Source organism: Poecilia reticulata, chromosome 4 (genome assembly GCF_904066995.2).
Source record: "Poecilia reticulata chromosome 4, P_reticulata-male-v2, whole genome shotgun sequence".
In the NCBI taxonomy this organism is placed as follows: domain Eukaryota; kingdom Metazoa; phylum Chordata; class Actinopteri; order Cyprinodontiformes; family Poeciliidae; genus Poecilia; species Poecilia reticulata.
Genome location: NC_088833.1, coordinates 9,915,633 through 9,928,010, shown reverse-complemented (window position 1 = coordinate 9,928,010; position 12,378 = coordinate 9,915,633). Strand labels below are relative to the sequence as shown.

General features: G+C 36.6%; 1 protein-coding gene across 1 annotated transcript in view; it reads right to left on the bottom strand.

Annotated features, from left to right (window-relative positions):
- Positions 1-3,233: 3,233 nt before the first annotated feature.
- The window catches only part of brinp3a.2 (bone morphogenetic protein/retinoic acid inducible neural-specific 3a, tandem duplicate 2), a 56,587-nt gene continuing 47,442 nt past the window's right edge, over positions 3,234-12,378 (bottom strand). Inside the window, exons 8-9 of the mRNA XM_008406674.3 lie at positions 7,459-7,801; positions 3,234-4,494 (exon numbers count right to left, since the gene is read on the bottom strand). Coding sequence (XP_008404896.2) covers positions 3,724-4,494; positions 7,459-7,801 — 1,114 coding nt within the window. The 3' untranslated portion in view covers positions 3,234-3,723. The remainder of the gene's footprint in view (positions 4,495-7,458; positions 7,802-12,378) is intronic.

Here is a 12,378-nt window from a genome sequence, read left to right as displayed (position 1 = left end):
TGTAGAAATTAAACTCCCAAAAAACCCCAACAAAATTACAGCAAACAAGAGCATGATCAACAATTAATGACAGGCAGTGATCGCGTAGAAAAAGTAACTTGATTTCTGATCACTCATTTCTCGAAAAAGTAAGTTAGTTGCTTTAATGACTGATTGATTTTAAAAGTAAGTTACATTACAAGTTACTTTAGTAGTTATATTCAACAGCAGCCCCCGCTGCCTCAACATAAAACAACCAAGGCGAGTCAACCGTATTTAAGGGCAAATAAACATCATAAGGGATTTTATGTTTACTTCATCCCTCTCGTATATGAGATGCATGTGAGATGATTGTGCCAAAGTTCCAAAGGCTTCCACCAAACGGCTTGGAACTTGACAAGTTGCAAAACTGATTATGCGAAAACCGTACAAAGAACGTGAGTTCTGAGAAATACAGTTGAAATAGGAAATAACTCCACTTCATATTTACATTGTTAAAAGGGGTTGCACTTATTTTAAATATGCTTTTAAGAAAACATCCAGGTTATGGAAATTTTTTGACCATGAATGAATATAATTACACAAACAAACAACATTGAGTGCAGGATAATGACACTGATTAAAAATAGAGCACTTTACTTTGCTCCTTCTTTTCAGAGTGCTTTGACAAGGTGACACAGCCACATGAAGACATTTTGTGCAGGCATGGTTTGGTAATGGTTTGCTTTGCATTTGAGTGGAACAGAAATGCAGCATGCTGTCGGAGCTAATTTGTATTTGTTCTAAAAGTGGACACACTGCTGAAGCTGCATGTCAGCAGTACAATAGCAGCAGATACTGTCCTCTGTCAGTGTCTATACTGGATCTGTTTAACCATAGCTCAGTGCTGTGCACTCGTGGCTGCTTGACAGAGCCCACTACCCAACCGTATGTGTTTGCATAAGGGAGTTAAAAATGTTCCCGACAGCTTCATGTTGCTGCAATGTGTGCAAAGCAGAAAAAAAGCACCACATTATTGCAAATTCTGTGTACATCTTCAATAACAAAGAAGATGAGAAAAATGGAAAACTGAACTAAAACACATTCAGTCAGACCTTACTGATAACATACAGCCCATTGCACTGTATGATCAACTGGAAAGCAAGCATACAGAAAATATTTTTTTTCTGTTCATTCCTTCCGAATAGAGAATGTAAAAACTACTGCATATTTAACCCCTACAAGGTTGTGCTGAAAAGCTTAAATCACCGGGAAACATAATTAAAATTAATAAAAAAATACCATAAATATGGGCCTGTTTAAGTCGGTGCTGTTCAAGCGGCTTATATTTATGAGCACATAAAGCCATTTTCAAGTCTTTATGATGATGAAATCTGCTAAATTACATTTGAGAACACTGAAAAAGAACATTTCCTAAGAAGAGGATATCTATCTCTAAATTGTAATCTTGGATTAGAGTGTGGGACAAAGAACATTCAGGATTGTTGCTGTCAGATGGGTCTGAGTATTTTAGAAACTGAACATGTATACTTTGATTTTGACACATAACCACATCTTGTGTTAAGAGAAAAATTCCCAAAAAGTAAAAAAAAAAAAAGCACTCTTGACAACTGAGATTTTTAGAGCATCATCTTCAGTTGTGCAGCACATCGAACCATAAACTCTGGCAGCCAAGGAAAAGAAACCAAGGCAACAACTCAGTCGGTCATCTAAATTATGAAATATAAAAAACTGGATGTTGTCTGGTCCAACGCGTCTCAATGTAAGCTGCAACATTCAGATGGTTGAGTCTGATTTTGGCTTAGATGAGTCAGTGAGTATCAGTCATAGGAGAGTATTGTCAAGTTTAAACAGCAAATGGTGCATTTGTGGGTGCATTTGCTATCTCCACCCAACTGGCACATGCATCAGAGAGAATCAAGCGCACCCATCTCTTTCACTCAGGCCTTCAGAAGCCTATAAGGTAACTTGGCACACCTGTGCTCTGAATGATCTCTTCAGACATAGAGCCTCAGCTTCAAGCTTCCACAGAGACACCACTGGTAGGAACTGGACATTCTATCATTTAACCTGCATTCAGAAGACCTAATCAGCCTTGCTGGTGAAATGGGTTTATGTATTTGGAATGTAGTTTGTTTATTCACTGATAACTTAAAAGTAAATTAACATTTCCTGGAAAACTAGTTGATTAGTTCATTGTGATTTGTAATTGATTTAGTTTCTTTTGTTTGTAGGTTTTCAACCTGCTCTGTGATTTCTGTAACTATCTTGACTACTCCATGTAAAGTCATGGTAGTTTTGCACTGTCAGTTGGAAGAATCCAAAGACAAAAAATAAATAAATAAAAAATGTCGCTGAGATGAGTGATTCCTGCATTTCTTTGATGGGAGCAAGCCTTTTTCAAGTTTGGGCAGAAGCTGAGGTGGCTTGAAGAAAGCAAAAAACTTGACAAGTATTGTTCACCTTTTGCTTGCAATGATCATACTTTTCCTCCCAAATATTGTAGTGTACCATTGGGGCAGAATAAGATGGAAGATGGGACACAAGTATGACTACACATTCATTACTCTGGACTCAGGTAGCAATATAAGCATGTGGGGTCTAGTGGTTGGGGAGACACGGTTTAAATATTACAGCTTAGCTGTAATATTTAAACCGTGAGAGCTGGTTTAAATATCAGTATGGTGGTGTCAGTATGGTGTCAGTGACCATACTGACACCACCATACTGACATGGTGGTGTCAGTATGGTTATACTGACACCACCATGTCAGTATGACCATGACATGGTGGTGACCATGTCATGGTCATACTGCACCCGTCTTCTTTTGGCTACTAACAGTAGGATAACACACCAAATGGAAAAGCTCAACTAAGAAATCTGAAATTGTTTTTTTCTATGTATTCATTATTCTTCAGAACTCTAAAAAATCCCAATCCAACAGAGCACTTCTGGGATGTAATGGATGACACAGTAACTGTGCTGCACCACTATTGATATGGACCCAAATCTGAGGAATGTTTTCAACAGCTTGCCATACGGGAAAATAGTACTTGCAATGTGTACCTGATAAAGAGGTTAGTAAATTAATCTTCTTGTTCAGTGTGTTTTTTCTCTGTTGTAGAGGCATGTATTCAAACCGCTCGCTTAGAAAACCCTAAGTTAATCAGACAAAAGGACATATTTCTTTGTGGCTTTCAAATAAATTCTCTTCACTCTAGTGGGTTTAAAATACAACTTTTCAGTGGATCCACTCTGTTATAACATGATGTCTTTAATATCAATTTATCTACAAAATCTTGTTTTACACCACTGCAATCTTCAAGTCATGGAAAGTGCACAGTCACTAAAGCAAAGAAACATATAAAAAATACAAACAAACAGAGAGTACCATTTTAACCATAAAATGTCTATTCATTTAGCATTGGTACTTACAGTATAAATGAGCAGAATCATATTGAAACAGGATGGTTCAGCTGTATGCAGTGGTTTCTGAGTTTCTACAGCAGAAATATTATTTTGAGAAACAGTTGTGCATTTCCTCAAAGATCCAGCCCATTTTTTCCACATGGCACTGAAATGGGCATTGTCCAGTACATTCTTCAGCTGTCCATGGCTGGTTGCCTCAAGATTAACCATAGAGTTTGATAATTAATAGAGACAAAGCACATGTGTATGCATCTGTATTAAGGACTTAAAAAGTTTTCCTTGTACACAATTTACAATTGAGTTTTCAACCAGCTGTTAACTGCACAGCTTGGTGGTCTCATAATCCACTGAATTAGGTAAACGTGCACTGAAGGCCTGCAAGGAGGCAAAAATACGAACCACCTCACTGGGAGTGAGTTTGAGCCTGTGGCGGAGGAGACAGGCGAACAGGTCCATCTTTTGTTGCCCTGCAGGGGAAAGGCGATTCACACGATCTCGTATTTCCAAGAGTTGAAGGATGGCCGTGTCCTGGGAGCCCTGTGTGTAAGGGTAGTCCAGTTGGAGGATCAAGTCACGAATTGCCTCTGGGTCAAAGTGCATACTGTAGCCAAACACTTGGATACTGTTAATCTTCATGTAACCCAGGCTCTGAGCAGGATCAGTAATTTCGGCAGGTTCATAATAAACACTGTCATTTGCTCCGTCCTGAGTCTTTATCCGGCTACGAAGGTAGACGTGGATAGTTTCAAAGAACGTCTTCCACTTGTTACCCAATGTCAAAGTCCAGTTGTAACACTCGAAGGGTAGGTCCAACTTGGTGGCCTTCCAATCCGGAAAACCATTTTCATTGACGGGGATGTACCAGCTCTCTGAGTGACTCCCACCAAAAGGGTTGATGTAAAGAGTGAGAGCAGGCTCCAGGGTACTGTTCTTTGTAAGGCAAACTTGAAGGGATATTCCAAGCAGCATATGAACCATGTTGGTTTTATACTTGTTGCTCTTTAGCGTCAACAGCATCCTCTTCCTCCACGATGGGTCAAACCAGCTGTTAAGTCTCATGTCGTTGCTGATGAAAATAGCATGAACCTGTGAGACCGAAAAAAACGAATTAGTTCAGTTAAAAAACATGATGTATATTGAATGCGTGCAATTTTTAGAAAGTTTTATATTTGATATTATCCTTGCAATGCAACATCACTGAAAAAAACATGACAAAATTGGATTGTAGAGTTGTATAGTTCACACTGCAAGCTCCATAATTTTCAAAATCCTCACTCGAGTCTATGTAGCACTGTAAGATTCAATAAGATGCTAGATGTATATGTAGATATAGGATATGCACAATATTAAATGAACAGCAAGCCTTGCCATTATTGCTACTGTTATTAGATTTGGTTTCTGAAAAGGAAGAGGAAAGTCAAGCTGGGAAAAAGGAGCAGCAGACACACTTCACACCTCTTTGTCATACAAGTTCAAGACCTTAAATTTTCTTAAAATAAGAAGCAGATTTAGTTTCAGGGACAACAAATTAACCAATCCAAAGCATTGTTTATAATTTTTTTCTTCACTACATCTAACACGTCTCTTAGAATTTGTTTTTATAAATGGGAACAAAATAGCTTTTTTAATATGAAAGCATTTATTTTTAACAACTTCCCTTTTGAACCATACATTTTAATTTTATCCAGAGATTTTCTTAGTAATTAAAGCATTCAGATGTTTTTCTTTCAACCTATCTGTTATAGATTTGGAGTGTTTATTTGGATATTTTCCTGTTAGTCAAGTCACTTTCAGTTCAGTTTATTTCTAAAATTGACGACTAGACCTTTGATTTGATTTTTTTTTTTTTTTTTTCACAAAAGCAGATGTAAATCTTTAATTTACAACACAATATCTTGAGATTCTAAAGAAGCAAAAGTACCCTAACCCTTATGCTTTCTGCTAGAATTAATCCCACTGAACATGTTAGGTTTTTCTTTTAGATTTAAATTATTTTTGTCACATTACATATTTTTGCCAAATTTCCCTTCCATCTTACAAATGCAAAGTGATTCTCAGGCCAGAGTAATTGTTATGAATGTCTCAACTGTGAGATATAGACCCATCTTAACCCAAAGTTATTCTTTCATTTCACTCTGGATTATTTTATTTAATTTTATCCAGAAGCATTTTCACTGTGGAGACTGCACAACAAAGCCAAACAGTGAGAGAATGACTCTTTTCACTGCAGCAGTGTCAAGTGTCACAATGTGGGAGTGAGGCTTCCTTTTTGCAACAATAAAAATACCTGATTTCCAGCATAGAACTGTGACCAGTGATTATTTTACAGTCACTACAAACTATACATAGAGGTTTAATGGTTTAAAAAAATGAGGTTTTCTTAACATAAATGTTGGTGTTTTAATGCTTCTGTTGTGACATCAGGGGAGAACAGAAGAGAAATGTTGGTGATAAAACTGAGTTTTAGCCATAAATGTATGATCATTGTACAACAGTAATACTGTGAAACTTATACAGATTTCTTCAGTAGCAGAGGAATTTTCTACCATTACCAGATATTTAATGAAAGAAGCATGAGAGAGCATACGCTCTTAAAAACCTGTTAGCGATCCATGGGGCTGTGCTGGTCATTTGGTCGATTGTGGCTCAAAGGGAGTAATTGTCTTACAATCCTCAAGTTGAGCTCAGGTTCTTCCTGTGGATGTGCATCTAGACAAGGCCTTTAACCCCTGTTCCCAGTCAGTATGACTTAAAAAGAGCTTTCTGTGTTCAGTTGATTTTGTATTTTATTTTTTGTTGTAAAACCGGTTTGAAAATGTAAAATATATCTTTGAAGTTAGGATTTACACCTCCTTTCTCTAAGGACTGTTGTGAACATGAATGATTTGCAGAAGTGACGTCCAAACCTTTTGCTTCCAGTACACAAGTACTTTTAAAAAAGAGAGAAGACATGCAGCAAAGGTTGGCAGGCTGAGACTCAAACCTGTGACGTCCGAGTCGAGGACTAAGGCCTCCATATGAAGATTGTGCTTTACCCCTGTTCCAGCATTGGGATTGGTAAAAAAAATCCTGCTTTTACTACTGCAAGAATCAGGTAGACTTTTAAGTTGGTTTGTTTTTTGTTTTTTTTATCTAAATTTGTTTATGTTTAGCGTAAAAAAATCTAACTGGCTACAAGAGTGGGGAAATAGCTAATGGCCTTTTGTTTTGTTGTTCAGACTTTGGAGTAAACTAGCGGGACACATCCACTTCTGGCAATATCGGTTGCTGCCTTGATTTTCATCCGCTTGTAAAATGTCTTAATGAATAATTGAACACCATGCAATTGCTGCTCTAAGATCTCTGCAAAAGTCTCTCTTACCAATACAATTAAATGCTACAAACCACAAAACTGCCAAAACATGTAAGTCTATTGACACTGGAACCTTTGCAGAACATTCGCAAATCAAATTCAACTATCACCGGGTTGCTTTTCACTGTCTTGATTTCTTTTCAAACGGTAAGCATGTCTTTTCAGGGAGTTGAATCCAGGTACTTTATGAAAACTTTTCAAAAAGTCTAATTAGCTTTATTAGTAAGTTTTCATTTTATAAATTAAACATTTCAGAATGTTGTGTTCTTTATGTGAAGTTTCATGTATTTGAAGATGTTTTATTTTGTTTAGAGAAATTGGGTTCATTAATCTAAAAATGCAACCTGTCATATGTACCGTCGCTGTTTTTAATGTGTTGTGGAATCCATGTAGATCTGCACAGACAGTCATACTTTACAGTGCAGCAATATTTATGTATTCAATATCTGGCAAGGTCAAACAAATTAAATACACTGATATTACATGATATTACATACCTAAGTTCCATTAAAACACAGTGTGCCAAATTGTTAAACAGAAATGTGGAGAAACTATAAAGCTTCCCTTTGCCAGAAGCTGGCCACTACACAATGCAATCCCAGGAGTCCATGTGTCTTTTTTTTTCCTAGGCACAGCTTTCGTACAGCTCAACTAGCGGTGAACCTGACATCATTAAACAAAAGCGAACAAAGAGATACCTCAAGCCTGCGGTCTGCTCTCTGCAGTAGGTAGCCTAACTCCAAATCTTGGAGGTCCGTCTCAAAGCCCAGGTAGTTCTCTGTAGAGTCTGCCACCATAGGTCTGCAAGCTCCCTGCATCAAGGCAAATCCTGGGTTACAGCTTCCACATCGGGTGTGGTTGTCTGGTGCACACACTGCACAGGCTGAGCCTTCGCCAACAGAGCAGGGTGGGGGCGACTGACAGGGGCTGTGTTCATATCGGCAGCTGCAGCTGTGAAGCTCCTCGGAGAATGTTCCAAGTTGGTTGTTCTCTGAGCAGTACAGGAGGGACTGGATATGTCCTAGCCAGTAGGAGTGAGGCCTGCAGGAGTAACAATAAGTGATATAAAGAGATCAAAATACACTTTCAACATGAGCTGATTAACTGGGGAAAGGCTTTATAAGACACTTGTCTTATAATGAGCCACCAGACAGCTGGCTCATTATAAGTTTTAAATATACAGGCCAGAGAGAATTTAATCCTGGTTAAGGTCATTTGCAGATCAAAAGAGGTGTATCTAGAACATTTGTCCAACGTTTAACACTGTTTTATCACGATGTGTTGTTTACCAGGAATATCAGTCGACATTCTCCAGTCTGAGATTCTCACGAATGCTTATGAATTTGAACTCCTGCCATGCTTGATGATTATTAAAGAAAATGACAGACATACAGAAGAGCAGAGAATGTTATCGTTGATTAATTTATGTCATAAATATTAGAAGTGCACTGTAGCCGGAGGGTGACTTAGTTTCAGACATGCACACATTTCCCCCAATGTGAATTGGAGTTTCATTCCATGCTACTGTATTTTTTCCACCATGATCCCTTTATGCCTCTTATCATCTTTGCTTAAAGAAGTGAAATGGTCAGCATGTAAAAGTTGCATTTTTGTTTGAAAAAAAATAAAGCATTGTTTATGAGTTTATATTGAGGAAAACTTTAAGTTAAATTTAAAGTGTTTGTTGAAGTACTTTTGGAGAATTTATTAAATTTCATGGAGACGTTAGCCCAAGTTCAGAAATGTGCAGATTTTAATACTAAAATGAAGTACAACTTCTGGGAAATGAACTAAAAGCACATTTTCTCATCTTCTCAGAGGACCTGTGGGTAAGCCAGCAGCTTTAAGACAGTAAAGACAAGCCAACGATGGTTCTGATAGTTTCCTGTTGTGATCTTGTAAGCCTGAAAAAACACTTTTAAAAAACTGTTGCCTCTAAGGGCTATTACTGAAATTAATTTTAAAAAATTCAGTGAACATCCAAAAAGATAAGAATCTTCTCCATAAGAACTATAAAAATATTTCTTTAAGGAAGCAAAAGTTTTAAAATGGGAATTTGAAAAAAAAAAAACATATATATATTAGTGCTTTTAAGTGCTAATATATATATATATATATATATATATATATATATATTTAAGTGCTAATATACATATTAGCACTTAAGGAGCTATTATTTTGTTTAATAGCTCCTTTACCCTGCAGTACACAGATTAGTGTGTAAAGAAAAAACACACCCAATTTTGTCTTATTCCCTGTAGTATTTTTATTTTTTTTTTGCAATTTAAAGCCATCTGAAAAGGCATATATCTGGGATGTAATGCAACAGCAATGAATATGTATCATCTAGTTTCTTAAACTAAGTTTGTAATTATCCACCTGATCCTGCAGGTCCATTGGCCGATGTAGTCAGTGGATCTTCTACTGCAACAACTCGGCAAATTGTCACCTGACAAGGTCGTCACAACTAACTGTGGACACACACCATCTTTGCTGCTTTCGCACAATTGACAGCCTGTCGCAAAATCCAAAAGTTGCTTCTACTCTTCGCAAGAGTGGACTGGGAAGTCACATCTACTGAGTCAGACTGACAAGAGCCAACACTGTCAACCAAAGTAACTTTAGCGCAATATAAAAATTGTTTGGCTAAAAAACAGCAATAAAATATAACAAAGATCCTTTGCAAGTGGATGGCTTACACAGCTTTGTATCTTATCAATGTGAGAAAGCTATTATTCGTCAAAACATCTCAGAACATCACTTCAAAATATCCTGACTATCACCTTAAAAGTATAAATCATATATCTGTGCAGAAGCTCATGTATAGGTTTGAGAGTATTATGACTTCTTATACAAAATGAAGACTGCTGGAGACTTCAGATCTTTACTGCAGCTCTCCGTCTCTGCCCGCTGCTGCTGCCTGTTAGACTCCGCTCTCCTGGTGAGACGCGTTTAATCTTAAATAACTGCATTTTCTCTGTCTCCTGCTTCACTTGCATCTTGTTTTCCAGTTAGTTCTCCATGCAATTATAATCACATCTTCCTCTTTTTCAGTTGTCAGCTTGTCAGTTTTCTCTTGCTGGAGTCTACGACTGCATTTGTGCCCATTTTGCTTGTGTCCTTGTTTTTGGTTTCTCTTGCCACTCCTTTGTTAGATGATGAATGTGATTTCGGATAGGGTTTCTGTCTGAGCTCAGGAGTTTCTTGCCTGCTTATACATTTTTTCTTTTTCATCTGACTATCATTTATGTATACTTTTGTATCTTTGTTTGCTGCTTTTAAATGTTGATCTCTGAGAAAAAATGATAGACAGCATTTCTCTCTTGAAATGAATTTCCATGTGCCTCATGCTTTATGAAAAACAAAGTAAAAGATGTAAACATCATTGAAATTACAATAAGAAACATATTATGAAGAGGATGTTTGAAAGTACTTTGTTATAAGTGAAGATCTTGCTTTTCATTCCATTAATTTTCTAATTAGTGTGTTTAGTTAACATGGGGATGAGAACCTGCTTCCTGTACACTTAGGACACAACTATATCCAACAGATTTGAAGTAAAAATAGAATTATTTTGAACCAGCCCATTCATACTATGACTGAGAATTATGACAACAGGCTACCAAATAACAAATCACAGGGAAAGTTAATTTTCCACTTAGGAATTAAACCAGTATGTAGATTACACACTGTTAGTTTCCTTGCCTGAAGGCTAGACTGTTAATGGTCATTATACTTCCTCAAGTCAACATGAGAATTTGTGTGGTCATTACAATTAAAAAGCTTATTGACTTTCTTTAGACAAAGTTTTTATGCAACCACTTAATAATGTGTCTAAGTCACAGAAAGATTGCTACATAGAAAATTATATTTATCAGTCATTCCTTATGTCCCTCTATTACTAATCAAATTGCTATTTAACTACTACCAACATCTTCACTGTTATATCTGCAGAAAAGACACACATTGTGCTGTTTCTTCCAGATCACCTGTTCTAATATATTTTCTATTACAAATACTCTTCGATATTTTGTCATGTTACATCTGCAGATTTTTATGATTTTAACAGGGAATTTATAAAACAGACACACAAAAATGCATAGTTATGAAGTTGAATGAAACTATTTCATGGATTTCAACAATTTTATAAAACTACCTGAAAACCAACCTAAATTGAATTGTGATCCAAAGAAAGAACTTTACAGAGAAGCAGCAAAAAAAGGCCCATGGCAACTCTGGAGGAGCAGCAGATGTCCATGTATACGGTAAGAGTCGATACACATAACAACTCTTGGTAGTGCAGTTCACTACCCAGACCTTTATAAAGTACCAGTGAAAGTGGAAAGGTCCAAGATGTCATGTTTAAAGTTTGCAAGTCAAGAACAGGAAACAAGATGTGATGTAAAAAAAAAAAAAAAATGTTTTTTTCCCTTCATACAAAATGTAATGTGTTGCAGAAAATTGCTTGCCACCATAGACACAGTATGCCCACCAATATAATGTTACTGCAGTGGGTAGCAGAGTCATATTGTAGGGATGCTTTTCATTAGTGGAAACAGAGAAGCTGGTCAGAGTTGAGAAGAAGATGAATGATGTTTAAAAGAAAGAGATATTTGAGGAAAATCTATTTAAGGCAGCAAAAGACATAAGACATGAATACCGTTTGGTATTCCACAAGGTTTGTGACTCTAAACCTGACAACCAGAACTGCAATGAGATGATTATTAATAAATATAAATGGCTTGCTTTTCAGATTTTTGTTTATAAAAATGCTTCTTTTCGACTTTACAACTCACTCATTATGGGTGTATCAAAACAAATACCAATAAAATCACTAAAATGTGTGGTTGTAATATTTTACAAGGCACTGCATGAAAAGTAAACCAGTTAACCCATGCAAGATAAGCAAGCAAAATCAATCATGAAGTAACTTTACATAGAATCAGAGTAAAATATGTTACAACTATAAATCCAGTTTGCCCTTCATGCGAGATTAAATTGCCTCAGACATGACCGCAGATGTAAACACAACATTTATAGGAAATTTAGCCTTGAAAGGATTATTAAAAATCTATGAAATAATTTTAGAGTGAATTCCTAATAGCATTCAACAAGTATATGGATGATTACAGGATCCCTTCATGAAAGCCTTCAGTCAGGAAGACGCATATGAGGAAAGCACTTTTTGAGAAGTATATATATATATATAAAAAATAAAAAAAAAGATCTGAGTCTATCATTCCAATGATGACATAAATCATTAATGCAAATAGTCAAACTTTGGGCAAAAATGTGGTGTGCCCCTAACATAAGATTTGTTTAGACTCTCGTATTTGCTTGTAACTGCCAGCACAATGAAGAAGCAATCCAAGAGAGGCAAAAATCAATCACAAGTCACTTGTTAATCTCAGGTGTAGAAAACGGGATGTCAACGAGAGACCTTCCTCTTCTCGCTCAAAGGCGCAAATATTCCGCTTAAAATGGCTTTCCACAGTGAATTAATATCACCGTGTAGAGAAAGAAAACCTAAGAGACGAATTAAAGACGATGTGGTTGTAAAAACTGAGATAAGCAAGGTTTAGAAGCTGGCGACAAAACTTCCTGCTGTGGAAGGCAAT